Source organism: Aethina tumida, chromosome 1, assembly GCF_024364675.1.
Source record: "Aethina tumida isolate Nest 87 chromosome 1, icAetTumi1.1, whole genome shotgun sequence".
Taxonomy (NCBI): Eukaryota; Metazoa; Arthropoda; class Insecta; order Coleoptera; family Nitidulidae; genus Aethina; species Aethina tumida.
The window spans coordinates 55,027,541-55,049,032 of record NC_065435.1 but is presented as its reverse complement, the minus strand read 5'-3'; the positions used below and the strand labels follow the sequence as shown (position 1 = coordinate 55,049,032).

Genomic DNA, 21,492 nt, shown 5'->3' with positions numbered 1-21,492 from the left:
ATATTACGAAAATTTTAGTATTTAAATTTGAATAAACTTTAACTTTAATTACATTTAATAACATATTTATATAATAGGAAATAAACAGTGTTCAATAATTTTGTGGCAGCTTATGTAACAAATTTAATTGCCCTCGCTCCTTATCATCCGAAGTCGCAATGATAATACGTGTAAAGTTGAAGGTCTTTCTAAAAATAAACATCGACTAGCATAATTTCTATTATTTACACTTGCTTCGTGCTTGTTAATTTCCATGCTCGGTAAAAGCGTTTCGTCGTTTTCATTAAAAAATTACGCAACGTCAACATCCTCGTGTCCGTTTTCAAGACCCTATTTATAATTAAAACGAATTGTGACACACACACACAAATACACGAACAAACAAAACATTAAACGGGCGTGAAAAGTTTTTCGACTACATCAAACAAGAATTAAGTTTACATATTGTCACAAACATATACGACCCACTGCAACAAACAACGTAAAATTAGTTGGGCATTCACTCGCGCCCGTGATTATGCATCTGGCAGAACAAGTTGTCGTTTTCGAAGCGATCGTTTAAGAAAATCAGCTGTACGTGGCACGCACGACGGTCTGAATGGCGCAATTAGAGGTCTCTAATTATAGACGTCCTCAAAGGAACGCATTACGACACGGTCACGTTGAATCGGGACTCTCGCGTAACAGCTCATCCACCTGTCGAATCCAAATAAAACTACGGAATTGTGTATACGACAATTCTTTCTCAATCACTTCGACATTGGGACATTTCTCTTATTCTTGTATTTTACATTGTTTTAACAATTTCTCTCAGCTCTTTTAATGGAGATACATTATAATATCTTTATATCTTGTTTGAAAAGGATTACAATATTGTGTTTCTTTTTTAATGTAATTATTATTGTTTTTTTAATATTTTAAATGTTTGAGAATAAAAATTTCAATAATTAAAAATATATATTTTTTATATATTATGTAAACCTTTATAATATGTCTTGTGTGTATATGTTAACATTTTCTCTAATCAATTATATTTTCTAAAAAAATCTCATTAATAAAGTTGAAAGATATTAATTTATCTTTCAACTTTATTTGCAAACTATGAGAATATATTATTTATTCAAAATACAAAAATTGTATTAACACTATTTATTATCAATTATATTATCTTATATTCGAAAAAATGTAAAATAATATCTTTATATCTTCTTTGAAAACTATTATAATAATCATTATATTTTAACATTTGCTCTAATCAATTATATTTCTTTATATATAATTTAAAAAATATCATTAATTAGAAATAATATAATATATTTCTATCTTGATATTATATTTCAACATTTTTACCTAATCAGTTACATTTCCTTATATTTGAAAAAAAATCTCTTTAATTAAAGATATAATAGTATCTTTCTATTTTATTTGAAAATTATAAGAATATTTTATTTATTCTTAATATAAATACTATATTATCTTTTTAACATTATTCTTTGTTAATTATATTTTCTTATATGCGAAAAAAATATATATTAAGTAAAGATGTAGTTAGTATCTTTATATCATCTTTGAAAACTATTACAATATTCTGTTACTTATTTAAGACGATAATAATACTCTAATCAATGACATTTCTTTATATGTGATAAAATCTCATTAATTAGAGATATTATAATATCTTTCTGTCTTGATTGAAAAATTTTCGGTTAAAAATCTTTTTAATTAAAGATATATCTTTGTATTTTATTTGAAAATTATGAGAATATTTTATATGTTCTCTATACAAATATTATATTATGTTATAACATTATCCCTTATCAATTATATTTCCTTATATTCAAAAAAAAATCTCGTTAATTAAAGATAATATCTTAATATTCTATTTTATTTGAAAATTATGAGAATATTTTATTTATTTTTAATGCAAATATTATATTATATTATATTATATGTTTTAACATTACCCTTTACCAATTATATTTCCTTATATTCGAAAAAAATATATATTAAGTAAAGATATAATATCTATATATCTTCTTTGAAAACGATCATAATATTTTGTTACTTGTTTAATACGAGTATCATCATTATGTTTTAACATTATCTCTAATCAATTACATTTCTTTATATATGATGTCATGTCATTAATTAGAAATATTATAATATCTTTCTATCTTGATTAAGAACTATGAACATTTTGTTTCGTTTTTAATACGTGTATGTTCTTTTTCACACTTTTTCTAATCACTTACATTTCCTTATATTAATAAATAATCTCAGTATCTTTATATCAATGAATTTATTGTACATGCGTAATATAAATTTACAAATGTAGTAATTTTATTTGAAAAAAAATCATATTTATTTATTGTAATTCAATTTAAAAAAAGGGTCATAAAACATTCAGATTTTTCATCAGGTTCGTATATTTTTTCAACAATTATTTAACATTTTACATTCAATAAATACTTGAGTAAATCGAGTTATTTCGTATTGTTAAATTAAATTAAAAATATATTGATTATCACTAAACTGTTTGTGTAGATATCCATAAAACAATAAAATATTGTTTATTTATTTATTTACTTTTATGGAACTATTTTTTTATTTTATTTTAATATACTAAAAAGTTTTTACCAATATTTCTTTATGCATAAAACGCTTATTGTCTATTAATGTTGAAAAATATATATAACTATTTTGTTTTAAACATTTTATTATAATAAAAATATTATTATTATTATTATTATTATAATTATTATTATTAGATTGGAAAAAAAGTATATAAAAATATATAATGTATTTTATATAATTTTTATATTAGTATTATGATTTATAAGTGCGTGTTTATCAAAAAACCTCAATGATTATAAAATATTGATGATGTTTTTATCATCACTTAACAGGAATTATCCAACAACGTAAACCGTACCGACACTCCCCCATGAAACTCAATATCCTCACTTCATCCCACCTTTTCAATCGACGCCCGTTCTCGGAAAAAAGTAAACATCCGCCTGTTTGAAATGGGCTTTTTCTTCGGCGAACCGTCGTTTTTCCCGAAACCGGAATGAATTGTTAATAACACATTTTATCAAGGGGCGGAGCATATTTTTCGCGGGGAAATCTGCTCGAGGTCTCACCCCGTCACGTGCTCCTTGCCCTCCGGAGATGCACGACGAACATATAAATTGCCCTTGGCGAATTTTACTCTTCAGATATGCACGACGAAGAGCCGTAATATAACTTTAACTTAATTAGGGCCGCGGACTGATGTTGGAAATTCAATTGTTGTTGGATTCCATAACAGGGACGAAACGAATGACTGAACAAAACTGAAAATATTAAATGCATTCAGCTGTTAAATGTAGTTGATGCTGTTGGCAAATAAAAGGAAATTAAGTTTAATTCGAAACATTGTAAACGAAATTCGATTCGAGCATAATTTATTGCATAAAACAATCAGTCTGTGTTAGTGTGCATTTCATAATGATTTTTTTTTTTTTTTTTTTGAAACGTGCGGCCTTCCGAGAGATAATGAAGGACCATTTATCGTACTACGCCCCTTCAATTACATTGAATTAATTGACTGCAACAGGTAAACAAACGAGGTGATAGCCCGCTTAAAAAATAAAAACGTATAATGAATTACAAACTTCGTGTTTATTTCGTTTACTTGAAGCGTTCGAGTAATTACAAATGTATAGCTAATTAATGTTCAATTTATGTTAGATTAGTAACAAAGTACAAAAAGAATATTTCAGTATTATGCTTTTTGATATACAGCGTTCAGAGAAATAGTATACATTAACATTAATTAGGAAACGCACACGCAATCAAAATATTTAATATTTTATTTAAAATAATTACACTATATTCTTTCTCCCATTATTCATTTTGTACCTAAATCAAAATAATTTATACTTAAATTTTAAACAAAATAAATTCGAAATGTGGCTGATCACAGAAATAGTAGACTTTTGTAAAATATATGTTTGTTAAATAATGCATACATAACTTTACACAAAATTGTTAATATTTTGTTAGGTACCCTTTATTCGTTATAACCGCCTGTCAACAGTGAGGCAAGATTCAATGATATATCGGCAATGGTCATTTGAAATTAAATTTACCGACTCTTCAATTAATAACCACAATTTATCTAAATTTTATGCTTTTCACTGGCGAATCGAGAATCCCAACATCTTTTAACCAACTTTGGATGCATCCTTTGTATCATAATCTTTTATTTTGAGGATGAACGTATTTTTTAACATCTTATTTTGTTCTATTGAACAAGGATTTATCATTTCAAAGTACCCTTCGTCAATATTAATTAATGATTAAACTATATGTACCGTTTTTGATAACGTTGAAAAACTATAATTCCGAATAAATTGTTTATTAACTTATTAACTGTTTACATTACAAAATTGTAACACTACAAAAATAAATGTTAATAAAGAAATTACTGTTAAAATAATGTTGATGAAAATAAGCTCTGAAAAAATAATGCCTTTTTCCTAAAAAATAATTGTCATTAAATAAATTTATTAATCAACAAACTAATTACAGTAAAATTAAATCAGTGGATATTATAAAATAATGCTATTAAAAATTTGACTAGTTACAGTAAAATTAAATCAATGGATATTATAAAATTTGATATTTTAACCGATTATTATTTCAAAATACTATTTTTAATAGTTGTATATGTGTGTGTTCAAGTATATTAGATAGTTTTAAACAAAATTAATTTAACTTTACAATAAATAAAATTAATAGTTCTAACAATGTTTCCATTTAACCATCTTAATCATTTAAATTACACAATAAACCCTAAAAAAATGATACTGTCTAAGAAAGATCACATGGTCTTATGATTATACAGGATCATAATAGAGTCAGGATAATAATCAAAGGGTCTTAACTTTGTTGTGATATTTCCAAGATTCGTATTTATATTCGACAGTTTCGTAATAAGTATCCTGTTTTATTTTATATTTTTAATTATTTGCCTCCCAACCATCATTCAGTCGTAAAGAGTGCGTTTTAAAAATTCTCTGAATTGCAAATGAACCATTTGAAGTATTTAATAAGTTTTAATAAAGTTAATTTTTACCCTCTTTGAATATGTGTATTTAAATTTCAAACAGAAAATTAAACTTTTAGCGTACACAGTAAAATGTAATTAAAAACGAATTACACTGTATACCCCGCAGAAGGGTAAATGATTAAACGTACCTAAAAATAAAAATTTAATGTTTTACAATTTGTATTGTAGACGTTGCACAAGAGAAATTTAAACGTTGAAGACTTTACTCGAAACGGATTATCGATATTTACATGTTTTATGTTAAAACTGATGTTCAACACATTTTCCAAGGTTAAAATGCTATCTATCTCTTACATCATATCGATATTCGATACATGCAATTGGAGTAGACACGAGGGCGTATTGTTATCGCGTATCGAAACGATATTATGGGTCAGGTTTTAAAAAGAAAAGATAGTCAAGCCCGTACCTTTGAGGGAACTGTATCAATTTCTGAACCATCAAATATTAACAATATCATTTCAGCATCGTCTGTCTGCCAGATCAAACTATGTATCTATATAAATGTTGAACGTATTCTTTATTTATCGCAGCTGAATGTAAATTAATTAGTCGTTAAGAAACGCGATCATTGGTCGGTAATCTAATACTTGTGAGTCTAATTGGGTCAAACTTGTCTCCAGGCGTCCCCCGTATATATTTCACGCAATCTGGCGTCTTGTTCGCTGTCGTCATACCATTGTAACCGGAGATTTCTTAATTAAATTTGTCCACTCTTGGAACATAATTAGATTCACCACGGCTACGAGTCCCTTCGCGGTAATATTGAAATTTCACCACCCCCGAACGAGATTAAAGAGGAAACAGAAACTTTTCCAACGAAGTGACTTTGTGGCCGATTAAGGGAACGCCAACAGCTTACCGTAAACAAAACCGTTCACATTTCAGGTATCAAAATTATGAAAATATACTGATGTGTTTACGTGCCGGCGAATGGATCACGGAATTAGGTAAATGTTGACGATTGTCTGTTTGCTGATAGTCATTTGCTTGCGGTTAATTAGTTAATTCCAAATTAAACGGATTAATCAATGTGACCGCTATGGTTAATGTCTAAATCCGTTATTCTGCGACTAAGGTCTTTATTAAACAGTGTAGACTTAATACTAGATAGAATAATGAGAAAATAAAAAAGAAAAATATTCTATGAAAATTTTTTTTGTTTTGTTTAAAAATTTAAAAAATTAAAATATTTGTATATCTATATCGATCTTGATATAATAATCTGATAATTAGTTATACGCTACAAAGAAATATATTACAAAATCTACGAACCTTGATAAATAAGTAATAATTATGATATTCTTCTAATAGCAGTCTATTGATAAATTATAGTATAACAACTAGTTAAAAAACTGGCGCAATTGTTATTTGTGGAGGTTTTTAGACGTATTTTAGAAAATACTAAATAAAAAACCTTGATAAATAATTAATAATAATAATCTAGTAATAATAGTTACTAAATTACAATTTATTAAGACCAAAATATTATATAGCATAAAAAATGGCTCAAAAAACTGAAAACTGCTATTTCTGAATGTTTTTTAGACAAAATTAAAAAACTAAATTACAATTTATTGAAACCAAAATATAATAGTGTTAGAAACCGGAGGTTTTTAGACAAATTTTTTAGTATAGAAAATCAAGAAACTTTTATAGTTTGTTCAATTACAGGCCACAAAACTAAATTATAATTTAACATAGTTTCCTAAATTCACCTTAAATTTACACTTGAAAAACAATCGGAAGTATATATATGCCAATTATTATTTTCTATGATTTTATTTAGTAGAACAATTCCTAGAACAAATCAAAATTATGTATATTGAAACAACAGAACTTTCTTATCATGTTTACCGATAATAAACGCCAACCAGAATGCATATAAATATAAATGTAAAATTCACCATATAAGTTAGCATAAAGAACAATACATTCAAATCACAGGAAGAAAGGAAACAATAAACGTATCGAATGGTTTTCCGCCATTGAGAAATCTATAACTAACTTTAAACACGCTTGTGTGATTACCAGTTCAATATTTATTTAAAAAAATGTAATAGATATAATAAGTCACGACAGGTTCATAACAAAACTTGCATTCAAATCACCGTACGATGATTGGAAATGCAAAACGCCTCTCCCAAAATCGATTAGGAATCGTTCCTGTAATTACTTAAATACAGAAACATCTTAGATCCTCAATTTGGTGAAATCAGGATGTGTATTTATTTAACTGATGATTGCCACCCTTTAATGAAAACATAAATCGCATCGGTTCGCCGTGCAACTTTAATTAGACCCGTTCGTGAGCTCCCAACACTGTCGCAATTAAATCGCATGTTCAACAACAACGCAACGAATTCAGTTTGCATCCACCACTTCGGCATCTATCACCGTGATAAAAGCCATAATGTAAAAAATTGTTAGTTCAGCAGTTGTTGATTTGGAGTTCGAACACGTCGGACGGAATCGATGCACTTAAACTAATAAGAATTAATTGTTTTGAAACTTCAGCCGCTGATGCAACGGAAAGTGATCGGTTGTTGTTAACTTTCGAAGGAGGGTTGTTTAGCCGTGTTTAATTGGAGTTATGTTTTTCTTTGTTGCGTTCGCAGCAACAGCGCCTCGAGTCTGTTGTTCAGTCCCGTGATGGTTTGTGATCGTCGGCAATGTGCACTTTATTAAACTGAATTGCTAATCATTATGTTATTATGTTAATTTGGAGGACCCGATATCAATTAGGTAATTGTATTTCTAGACGAGGGTCCTCAAATTGTTCCCGTCGTGACAGTGGCAAGTGCGGCTAAACGATTTTAATGCTCCGTTTTCGGCTCGTTAAAATACGTATTCACGCACACATGCACACACACACACGTTTACGTATTGTGTTTTTCCAGTACGCGGTAATACGTGAAACTTGCACGAAGCTGTCGGGCTTCTGGGTCCCATAATGCCAATAAAATGGGCATAAATTCTCGCTACAAAACAGGAATAGTGGGGCCGACTTTATTATTCAGACGACCGGGCGCCCCCCAACTTCATGTGACCCCAATAAATTTTTGATGGCGAGCTAATGTCGCTGTTTAAGAACGAGTCCCTCGCGTGCGTAAACTATTACGCGTTATCGGTCAAGGTACGCGCTGGTTTTGCGCATTCGCCAAAATTTTAATAAAGGCGAGCGTGTTTTGTTCATTTAAAAAAACCGTTCTTGTTAATTGAATTTATAACTGGATTACTCGGATAACTATTATCCTAAAAGTAATACGAGATATTTTTCCATTATAAAGGATAATTGCTTCTTGTTTACTTAAAACCTTGTTCATACACAAAGCTTAAAATACACACTTACATAATGTTCTCCGAGTGTTGCAGAGTAAAAGCTTAGCCTTAAGACAAAAACTAACCATGTATAAAAGACTTACAAAATTGTGAAGCTAAACTGGAAAAGCAAAAGAGATTTACTCGACAAATGAAATTATGTAATTAAGGTATAACATAAAATTTATAGAGGGTGATACACCTACGCACAACTCATTCATTAGAGGTTTATAAAGAATTAAAATTGATATTAAACTTAAATTTTGGTTGTAGTCATAACGTGTCTATTTTCAATTACTAACTTTGTTTTTTAATGAAACTATAAATATTCAGCTATTATTGAATTCCGGACCTATTATACTTCGTTATCAAATCGTTTTTCCATTTTCATTTGTTTTACTCCGTGTTCTGGATAAAATGTTACATATATTTATTTACAATAGTGGCCATAATTTTAGCAACTTAAAATAATTTAAAATATACTAGTTGGTTGCCAGCGTTTATAATGTTTTACCTGTTATTATCGTGTCTTTTATACAACTGTTAATCTAATTTTCTTCTTTAAAAAAATGTGTATTATTTTTATTTATTTTTCAATGGACAAAATTATAGCAACTTTTTACTTTATATTTCATTGCTCACTGCTCTGCTCTGCTTTTGCTTATTATAATTATTTTGTCACTGGACCAAGTGGAAGGTGGACAGAGAGAAACAAAAAAAGAGTTGTGAGTTTAATTAATTAAGTTAATAATATTTATTATTAATTATGTTAAACATCCTATAGGGACAAAACTACACAAAAAGCTTGTTATGCACCATAGTGAAACGTGGTGGAGGTTCAATTATGCTAAGGGGGATCTTCTGGCATAGACTGATTCATATATATGTTATTAAACAACAATTTCCTATATATTGTAGAAAGGAGGCTCTTAATATATGTGTTTCAACATGAAAACGATCCTAAACACAAATCCAAAATTGTGACGGATTGGTTAAAAGACCAAAGCATCCATGTTTTCCTTGCCCATCTCGATCTCTGACGAAAACATGAGGGATACGTTTATAATCAAATTTGACAAAAATTTTACAAATTTAAATGAACCCGTCACAGTAATTCAAGAAATTTGAAAGAATACAGACTTGTTATATAATCAGTAAAAAAACAAAAGTTCTAATGTTAAATTAAATACAAATTTATCATTAAAAATACCTTTCAAAATTAAATATTCAATTCAAAAAAATATATGTAACATTTTATAGAATAACAATATAAAAGTTTTTATGATACTGTATAAAACAACACCAGTAAATTAATAATATTATTACAGTCACATTAAATAAAAGAATGGAAATCCCATTCAAATAGTGCAGCTGAATTGGTATAATTGTGGTCAGTTCTATAATAATATATTAAAATTATTCAATTAAAGATAATTTATCAAGAATAATTATTATTTTTTACATTAGAGAATTAATAATATTACGGGAAATTTCCACCAAAATTTATAGTCCAATTTTTTTATTAACGAAGCCACGTTTAATTTATCGTCAGCACTTTATCAATTGAATTATATTGCTCCTCAAATTTCATTAACGATCTATCGCACAGTTTTAACCCTAGATTGATTGATGTTTGATAAGTAAAAAATAATTGTTTCTTGGAGAAAAACAGAAAAACATGTTTATTATTTGCGTAACATATTAATCAATCATATCGATAATATATTAAAGCGAATTGTTTGGGTTTATTATGAATTAATTAAAATAAAAGTAACTATAAATTACTATTAATTGATATAAATACAAATTACCCTAGCATTAGGAACATATGTCACTCTTTAAAGTTAATTTAATAAGATTACCGTTGATTCATAACGCACAATTTTAATGTTAAAAATAGTCTATGATTTAACTGCTTTTTATTTATTGTTAACCTATTTTTAAAGTACAATTGAATAATATCTTGTTTTATTTTTATTATTATTTTTTAAATTAAATTAAATTCTAAATATAAATATGAATGGGAACCAAAACAGTTATTAAAACACCATATGATACAAGTTGCTTCATAACATGTGGCCGTTAATCACAATAAACTGAACCAAAAATAGGTGCATGTGCTAAAGCGGTCGAAGTGACAGTCGTCACTCCACAAATTTCGTAAGATTTTGAATTTCGCCGCGTTTATTAGTGCTGGAGGTTTTTCTTGCTTAAATCGAATCAATCATCAGTACGGATCATGGCTCCAAGCCAATAATCGATTTATTTTAATTAAATATGTGCTAATTATTCAGGTGCGGACTAATCTGTAATATTATAATTATTAAGTGGATTTATTGGAACCTATGCATCGATGTTATAAAACATGTTTTAAATTCAATTTAAACGTTTCCTGTTTGTGTAAACTAAACTCGAAGGGTAATTTGATTTATAAATTGCTTTTATTGATTTTAATATTACATATAGGCACATTCTCCCCTCGGAATGTTTTATATCGGCAAATACGTTATATAAATAGCCAACTGGTCCTTAATTAATTAAATTTGAGTTAGTTAAGCCATATTCATAATAAAATTGAGCTTATTTACAATAAAACAGATGTTTTAATAATTTAAAATTAACTGCCACCAAATTCACCAGGAATAATCCGTGGAAATGTATAATAAAATATTTATAACAAAATATGTATTTGCTAAACATGTTTTAATATTTTATATATGACTGCATTTTATTTATACATTATATTTAAATATTAATTAGTTTTACTCACCCTTTTTTAAAGGTCAATTAACTTCTGTATATATTTTTAATAAAAATTATTAATTCTTGACATTATTTACGTTTATCATAAATATAAAATTTAATACATTTAATTTTTACAAAATAATGTTTTAAGCATAAATATACTTATAGAAGTACGTAATTTTTTATATAAATAATCCTGTTCATAAATCGTTGGAAAATGAATCAAATTATTATTATTATTATTTTATTTTTAATTGATTTTAAATCTAAAACAATATTTCGTTCTCGAAATTTACCTATATTTTTAGTTATATTTATTTATATTTTTACCTATCTTTATACGATATATACGTCTTATACATGATCACTTTCGCTAGTTCTGAAGTAGGCGCTTTGCGCAGGAAAGACCATCGCATTTTATCGCACTGTCTTATCGAATTTCCACCGGTTCGATCTGAAAGGACATAAGTCAATTAATTAGGTCCATTTGGGCGCAATTCATCGCGTTATTGCTCGCCTGAAACTTGGACGGTTTCCGTTCCAAATCTAAATTTACCCGAATCAATAAGACCTTCCTGAAAATTGACCGCTCCTGCATGACGGCAACGAAACGGCCGTCCGAAGGCCGATATTTGCGAGGAAGTTTACTTGGCCCGGGGCCAGCCTTAATTAAGCCAAAAAAAATTAAAATAAAATAAAGAAAACAACAAATCCACATTATTAGGCGATACGCGACAAACCCCTGTATTTCTCTGGATTTACATAACTTGATATATTTTTTTCAGTTTTTTTTTCTTTTAAATTGTAATTTTTATTATTATTATTATTATTATTCTTTTTTTCATGCTGGATACTAATTCCTTTTTATTTGCTCAAGTCTAAATATCTAAAATTATATATTATGATAAATTTTATTAAATTCCAAATGTTCATCAAAGTCAAAAACAATTTTTAATAATAATATAAAATAAAAATGTTTTCTTGATTAATATGAAATTAGAAAAAATATACATATATGACTAAAGCAAATAAACAATAATTATATAAATAATATTAAAATAAACGCTCTGTATATTACAATAGAAAATAATAATACACAGTGTATACTGCAGTTGTAGTGTGCAAATTAAAAATATTAGTTTTAATCATATCAAAGCGAAAGCAATTCCTAATAGCCTTACAAAAAAAATTGTTATCTATAGAAATGGCACGACATACCCGTGCAGTCGAATTTCTGTAATTCTGCACATCAATAAGGGGACCATATACCAGAAAATTCCCAGATAGGCAGCCAGTGATATTCATCAATAATTACTGCAGAGTATAATGTACAAAATTTATCCGCCAAGACTATGCAAAGAAAACTGCAGGAAATAGGACTTTTTGGAAGAAAACCCGCAAAGAAACCCCTTATATATATAAAAAATAGAAAAAACAGGCTTATTGAGCCATGAAAATAAGTTTAATTTGTATGGAAATGATGGTAAGGGGTTTGTGGACAAACGTTTACATAAAAAATACCAATTACCGACAGTTAAACGTTATGATATGGGGCTGTTCCAATCTATATGTTGGTGGCCTGTTGGTCCAAATTACCGAAAAAATGGACCGATCTGTTTATAGAAATATATTAAAAGACCACATGCCACCTTTCACGGAGGATAATATGCTAGTAAGATAGTTGTTTTAACAGGGCATGCTTCCAAGTATATGGTTCAAACAAGAAAAAGTGCTCGTTTTGATATGGCCTTTACAGTCAGTGGATCTAAAGCTTATAGAACATCTTTGGGATTATTTAAAAAGAAATAAACGACAGCATACAATAAAATATAAGACAGAGCTACTGAAAAGGCTTCAAATGGAATGTCAAAAAATACCTACCCCCAAAATTTACCAGAACATTGGATGACTCCATGAACAAAAGGCAGTAATACAAGCTGCATAACCATCAGCAACAAAATGTTAATGCTTTTATTTGTTTCTGGTTTATTATTTACAAATTAAATTAATTTAATAATTATACAAACTTGTTGTACAAAATTCTCTTTTATTAATCATAGTATAGCATTTTTATTAATCCCTTGTACAGGAGATAGAACAGTAATTTTATTCAAATCATTCGTTACTCATTAACTATTCAAATAATAAACAATTCAACTTTAGGGTTTCCAAAATTTTGTCCAGGAGTATATATATGTTAAATTTTTTATTATTTATAAACATTAACTTCTCTCAAAACTTCTCTTAAAAAAAGAAAAAAAATTCTTTTCTAAATTCATACTTTTTTATACACCACTTTGTTTTTTCATAATATGAATATCATACATATATTGTATTTTATTAAAATACCAAACACCAAAAAAAAACAAAACGTCTTCCTTATTAAAAGCTAATAATATTTTAAATCTTTTCTATTGCCATTATGAAAATTCTTAAATATTTATTTATTTATCAATGTAATTCTTCATAATATAAATTAATAATCATAAATTGTAATTGTATTTATGTATATTTTTATCGATAACCAAAAACAATTTTCTATATTATGAAGATCATAATTTGAATATTATTTTTTATACATATAGTTTTTTTGAATAAAAATTAAATAGATTTTTCTTTATATAACTTTTTATATCTTAATTATTCTTTTAAGCGACCTAGTTTTTATCTTTTGTTTTTTGTACCAAGGTATTATGACATTTTTTAAATGTTTATTTTTGTATATTAATTACTTAATTCATAATATAAATGACTAAAGGCAATTTTCTTTAATTTATTATTAACAACAGAAAAATAAAAATAAGGTTTTTTCTTTCTTAATTATAATTAGAAATTTTTTTTTATTTAATTATTTATTGTGGTAATTTATTACCATTATGTGAATTTATAAATATTTTTTGTATATTATTATCATTTTTCATAATATAAACGTAAATTGTATTTTATAAAAAACTAAAAGCAATTTTTGTTCGTTAATTATTCATCAAAAAATTTAAATTATAAATACGTATTTCAAACCTTTATAATTTTTTCATACAGCTTTTTTATCTACTTCTTTTTATGCATATTACCATGAATTATTCGAAATATTTACGGTTATATTATTATATATTATATTACACATTAAACGTTGCCCATTTCATGAATTACATTTAATGTTTTAGTAAATTGCAGCTATTAGTAATATTATAACGCTCAAAGGTAAACCTCAAAACCAAATTCATAGTCGAATTCCCGTTTATGCCGGTCCGCCGAATCCCAGGGACTTTAATCCATATTTACCATATTACTGCAGGAATTTCCTTTGATGCATCTACCAATATAAACCGGAGTATGCGTTTAAATTTACCCAGAACACATGCAGCGCAAGTCCTTTGCCAAATCGCGTCACATTCGTAAACAATGAGCTTAATTTTATATCTGCGAACCGGTTGCAGGAGAATCCCGCCAACCGAGTCGCGTTAGCGTTTGTGTTTATATTTATATGCGTTACGTCATTGCCTAAATATTAACCCGTACAGTTGCGGTCGGACGAAAATGTTCGCTGCAATCAACAGGTTTCGCCTCGTCGGTGCTTTACTACGGCTACGAAAAGTTTTCGTTTTGCGCCCGGTATACGGCGTATCGACTTACTAAAATTTCAGAAGTATAAATGACTTTGTCATCACTTATTTAAAAGTTGCATAAAAAATTTGTGTGTACGTAATGTTATGATAAAACTAAGATCTGGTGTCACACATAAACAGATTTTATATGGTACATGTATATGTACATGTGGTACTCACTTGTTTGCACACTCTTGAAATGGGCAGAAAGTTTTTCTATTGGATACAAGGATATAATGAATTTCTTAAAAATTGTTAGTACTGTAGATAACTTAACTTTAAATTTATTGTTAAATGAATAATAACATTTTTATTGATTAAAATTGTTGACGATCATAAAAGTCTAACAATTAATTGTTTTTATTTTTAATTGAATCGTATCTATTAATTTTGAAATAACAATAAGCCATAAAATATATTCATTTGACATAAAATTTCACTAAAACAAAAATGTATGGTACATACATAAAGCTTTGTTGCTCACTGATTGTATCAGTTTCCAAAGCTCTCAGAAAAACTTTCTTATTGGTATAGTGACAGAAAAGAAAACCCAAGGGAATTATGTCAGGTGATCGTGCTGGTCACTGAATGTGTCTATTTGTATCAATTGTGAAAACATTTCATTTAATTTTTAATATTGCATTTCGATTATCCAAATTTATGCTAAAAAAAAATTGGTGTTATCCAATTTTTTAAAAATTAAACAATTTTATATTCAGTTTAATAAAGCTTAATATATTGTGGAAATTAAAAATTTAAAATATTAAAAAGTTTTTAATAACAATGAAAATGTTACTACGAGAAAAACAATCTTGTGTCAAATTAGAATATGAACAAAAAGATTTTTTTCTCAGCTTGAAGAGGGTGCTAACAATAGAAAATACATATATTACATACAGTGTGGCTCATTTAAAAGGACACCCCACCATAAAATTTGTATTTTTTGTCTAGTTTTGACAAATTTCTTTTTCCAATTGTGAAGCATGAAAATATGTACTTATAGTCAAAATATCACGTTTTCTGGCTCAAAACCAAAACCTTGAGGGATTTTTAGGCATAAAAATTAAAGAAATCATTTATTTTTTACGGTTTTTATTGAAATTTTAACTACACCACTAGATTAAGCAGCTCCTGATACCAAATTTCATAAAAAATTATGTATATTCATAATTCTGTGGATCAATTAAAAATCACATTCTTATAAATTTATTTTTTTAATCAGTTTATGGAAAAAACTGTAAAAAATAGCAAAAATTATCCTATTTTCAAGAATATTAAATTATTATACTAATAATTTGTCCAATTTTTTATTCCATAGACTATTTAATTACAAAAATAAATTCATAAGAACATGTTTTTTTAAATTTCTCACAGAATTATGAATGAGCATAATTTTTGTATGAAATTTGGTATTTTACCAATTTTAGGGTATGCTTAAACTAGTGGTACAGTTAGATTTGCTATAATTTCTTCAATTTTACCCAGTAGGTTGGTTTTTGAAAAAAAAAATATGACGTTTCGTCTATAAATACATATTTTTATGCTTTAAAGTTGAAAAAGTGTTAAAATCATATAAAAAATACAAATTTTATGAAGATGTCCTGTTTTCAAATGGGCCACACTGTATAACAACGAATCTTAGTCTTGTCGTTAAATTTCGTGTATAAAATTCTGTTATAGTTTTCAAAATAAAAAATAAGCAGCAAATCACGTTCGTGCTCGACAGCTCAATAACAAAACAATATTTTAAAGTGGTCCTCTCGCAGTAGACACTCTATGTACATGGACGAACATGAAGGGCGCACGGAATTAAATAAAATAAGCTAAAACGGGATGCGTAGCAATTGAAAGAAGAGGGTTCGTTAGTGACTAGAAATCGCACTCTATTCACGTGAAAATAAACGTGAATCCTTTTTAGGTCATTATTATGAAGATTTCATGCCCGACCGTCGAAAACAAATACGGTGAATTGCAAGCATTGGCACAGTATTGAGAGCCAAATGTGGTACGATACCGTAAATATAAATGGTTTTATTTTATCTTGACGGTCACGTTTTCAATGATATTATTTCTGGCGTACACGTGGTGTGTTTCCGTGGAGGCGGTTTTTAAGAGGGAAAATCAATAGCGAATCTTCTGTAATTTTTAACTTTGTTGTTTTTTTTTTTTGTTCCTCCTTCCGTAGCGTCACGCCAGGCTAAGGATGACCTCGTTTTGCAGAATTCATCAAAAACCGATAAAGGAATTACAAACGATGATCTTAAATTATTGATTGGACCTTGACGTTGGGCGCCTACTTTAAAATTGAATTGAACTCGAATATCTGAAGTTCATTTTATAAACCCGTTGCGACGGTAATAAGTGGTCTTAAATTATTTACGTACCCTATTTTATGATGTTTGTCCATTAGATATTCGTTCCACGATTTAACCGTTTCCAGAAAACATTAACAGTAATAAATCCTATAAATAAGTAACGATTCATTAAAATGTTTCTTTATATTGAATTTTAAAAACATTTAATTTCCTGGTTTAATCAATTTGTTATATCAATAAAAAAAAATAAATTTACTTGGATTATTAATCAAATTCGACGGTTTACATAAATCGTATTTACGATTTAAAAATTGTTATAAAATTAATAAAAATTGGAAAAATAAACTTGTTTATGTTGTTATTACACATAACAATACTGCAAAAAATCTGTACAATTTTATGAAGACAAAGGAAGCTTACTCTATTAATGTTACAGGGGAAATCAATTTATAGTCAATAAAAATATGGTCAAGGATATAAGTATGGAATAATATTATATATTGTATTTCATTGGAAAAAAATATTTTTAAAATAAAAAGCTGTTTATCCAAACCAACTTTACTACATAACTGTAGATAAAATCATTAAAACAAATTTGATATAAGGCAAATAATAAAAATGTGAAATTCTCAAAAAATAAATTTCATTAAGTCAAGAAGATTACAACACAGTACACACTACAAGAAAGCCCATTCTTCTTGTATAATGTACCACAAATGCTCATTACTTTGTTGATGATGTTTTTTGTCAGATTTCTAATTCCCGATGTTGCCATAGATGTTCAACTACATTTAAATTAGGTCACTGTAAGAACCATGGGAGAACATTCTCCATTTGAGACAAAAATCTTACAATTTACAAGCCTGGATGTGTATTTTAGATCATTCATTATCTTGTTAAAACTTCTGAACTACAGATTTTTTATTATTTTCTGCAAGGGGTATGATTTGCCAAAATGTCTTTATAAAAAAAAGGTCCCTTCTGTCTCCACTTGGTGGTATGAGACCAGTACCAGATACCGAAAGACATCCCTATAACATGATATTTCCACCACCATATTTAACTGTTGGTTTTTAAATCGTTGTCGATTCCAACTGCCATCCTTACATATTGCCTGCCTACCATCTAATCCAAGCAACGTATACTTGGGCCAGTCCATATGATTTCTGGCAAACTCTATTCAGATTTTATAATTTCGTTTGGATATATTTTTCCACAGCACCCAAATAGGCCCACTTCACATAACTGGCGTCTCACGGTTAGATTAAAAACATCTGCACCGAAATATTGGAATATTGCCTGGTTATTTTGCCTTGATGATTTTGTTGGATTGTTTACCGATATCCTTTTGATGCGTTTATCGAAATTTGGATTTATTTTTCGAGGGACTCTTCATTTTTATATATGCTTTACTTTTCCCTGCATGCGAAATTTTCTCAAAATATTTTAAACAATACCTTGACTAATTATTAAATTTTTCTGAATCTGGCGTTGATTTAGTCTATCTCTGTGAATATCTACGATAAGTTTTCTGATAAATATTTGTCAAACACTTCGTTGTTTAATAAAATCTGAATTAATTTCTAGTAAACTTAAAAAGTATTCAATTTTTTTGTCTAACGTCAAAAATATAAACCAAAATAATATTGAAATACAACACAACCTAACAAAAATATTGACAACCTTCTAAACATTAGTTCTATTTTAAGCGGTTTAACGAATTTTCAATACACCGAGATTAACAACTTCTTAAAATGATTCCATACTTTTGACCACCACTGTATATATATTTTTTAAAGTAAACTTTATCACGTTATATTTTGACACAATAATGCTGTAATTTATGCATAATTGTAAGAAGACCTTTTATAATTTGAATGTGTCCAATCTTAAACTGAGTAAAATTATATTTATTTCTTATTTTAAAAGTAGCTGAGAGAGAACACTCTCGGTAATTTGATATTAATTTAGTCTTCTTTTTAACGTGGTTCGCATTACTTAAATAAATTGCGAATGGTAATGAAACTACGGATTCCTTATTAATATTGTGCAAGTGGGACTTGCAGGCAAATAAATTAAACTTCATAATTAGGTGCATTAATTAACTATTATTTACGTGTTTGTCGAGCATTTCGTGAATAACAATTATTACTGTTTCACTAGCTTTTCATTAATTAGTTAAAATTACATTAATTAAATCTTAAAACAATACACTCTTTTTTTCAAATAACGAAAAGTGATCATTTTAATTGCGCCGTATTCCGAAGTTTATATTAAAAAATCCACTACGGATTTGAATACGCATTAATTAGTGAATGAATCATGTGCACTACCAATTAAAGATTCTAAATTAGAACGTCCTATATGAAGTGCGTATTCGAATGTTAATTAACTCAGCCGGATTGGGTACAGTTTTAGCTTAATTTGAACGTTCCCAGTTGTCTGCATTTTTACTATTGCTCATTAAAACTGTTGTAACTGTTCGTAACGACGGAGCGTTGGCAAATACATATTTAAAAGTTTCCCCGTAAAACAAAACGAGTGTACGTATTGGGTCCCAGGAGTACGCCAACCTCTGAGCGAGATAAGTTTCCGAATGCTTCTTAAATGGTGTTCATGTACAGCATCAGAATAATCATTTTATAGCATTTCCTAAAAAAACGATTGTTAATAAGTTCTCTGTATTTTTCAGGTACATCAGAACGTGTGTGTCTAATCACCGGATCAGTCGACGCAATCATGTCAGTTATGGAATTCATTATGGAGAAGATCAAGGAAAAGCCAGATCTGACAAAATCCCTGGTCGAAGGTGACAACAAAATGATGCAGGAAAGGGACAAACAGGTGAAGATCCTGGTGCCGAATTCGACGGCGGGAATGATAATCGGCAAGGCGGGTAACTACATCAAACAAATCAAGGAGACGAGCGGGTCCTATGTACAGATCTCCCAGAAGGCCAAGGATGTCAGCCTTCAGGAACGATGCATCACTGTGATCGGTAAGTTGGCGTTCAATTTAAACTGGATGTTTTTATTGGGAATTAAATGTTTTTCTTCGTAAATTGCTCTTTGAAATTTTCGATTAACTTACGTAACAATTATTATTTCGTGGAGGCAGGTAGTTTCTCGGCATAATGTAATAAGAAAGGGGAACCGGGAAGTAATGTCGTTTCTGCGCATGTCGATGTTTGATTGCCATTTGTCTGCTCATAGGAGTGCCAAAGTCATCTTAAGGTTGTTGTAACTTATTCACTATTTAATTTAATATTAAACTTTTTTTGTAATTTTGGTGGAATAGCCAGCCAAATACCAGAAGAGCACTGTATGCTTTTTGAGTCTCACAAGAGTAGTAACGCAACAGATGGACCAAAAACATTTGTGATATCCAAGACCTTCGTAAATGCCAAAGATGGTTTTCCAAGTTCAGATCCGGTAATTTTGATCTCTCCTATCGATCAGGAAGACCAACGACATGATAAAGGCAGAAGTGGAAGACGGGTTTACATTACAAAAAGGCGTTTCTGTGTGTTTGGTGAAATAATTGCAGAATTATTCAACTTGGACAAACTGTTAATGCAGACCTTTATTGTGAACAATTGGATTTGAGTCGAAAAGGCGTCATTCTGAAACACGGCATTGCAAGACCACACTGTGTAAGACGAACACTGGAAAAATTCAATGAATTGGGGTGGGAGGTACTACCTTATCTATTTCTATTTATTCCAAACCCTACAATATTTTTTTAGTGGCAAAAAATTTAAAATTTTGAATAACGTCCAAAATGCCTTCTCGAGATACACACAACCAAACTTATATGGAATCATCTAATATTCACAAAAAAGAATTGTTTTTCATGAAAAAAAAATTAGTCATCAATAAAATCTAATGTTTTTTGATAAAAAAATGTAAATGTGTGATAAGATTTGTTTCCGGGGTGTCAATTTTGCTGTTCCATATATAATAGTAGTGAAGTAAACTTTCTTATTTTATTTAAAATGTCTTATCAGAAGACCAAAGGGGAAGAATTATTGCTCTGTCCGAGCAAGGGATGTCGCAGAGGGAAACTAAACAAACGGTAGGGGTCACACAAAACATAGTTTCTAAAACCTACTCAAAGTTGGGAACTCTAAAAAATAAATCCAGGAGAAGTCGTGAAAATGTCACCACAGAAGGCGGTTTTTTAGCTCAAATAGCAAAAAGAAATCCTACAACATCCCATCTTGAGCTTGGCAACTTGTGCAAGCTACAGGTGTTGGTGTTTCGGTCAAAACTGTTAGGAAAAGAATTCGCCCTCGAGAATTATCTAGCAGAAGACAGTTCCACAACTATCACCACAAAATAGAACTGCCGCTTAAATTGGTGTTTGGAACATGAAAACTGAACAATTGAAT

At 28.7% G+C, this 21,492-nt stretch overlaps 1 protein-coding gene across 11 annotated transcripts in view; it reads left to right on the top strand.

Annotated features, from left to right (window-relative positions):
* Nucleotides 1-21,492, top strand: part of LOC109603010 (RNA-binding protein Pasilla) — a 107,983-nt gene that overhangs the window by 74,246 nt on the left and 12,245 nt on the right. For all 11 annotated transcript variants that reach the window (XR_007547070.1, XM_049961665.1, XM_049961668.1 and 8 more), the window contains one exon: nt 19,795-20,100. Coding sequence is in view for 10 of the 11 variants with exons in the window: in XM_049961665.1 (XP_049817622.1) it covers nt 19,795-20,100 (306 nt within the window). In the remaining variant the exon portion in view is untranslated. The remainder of the gene's footprint in view (nt 1-19,794; nt 20,101-21,492) is intronic.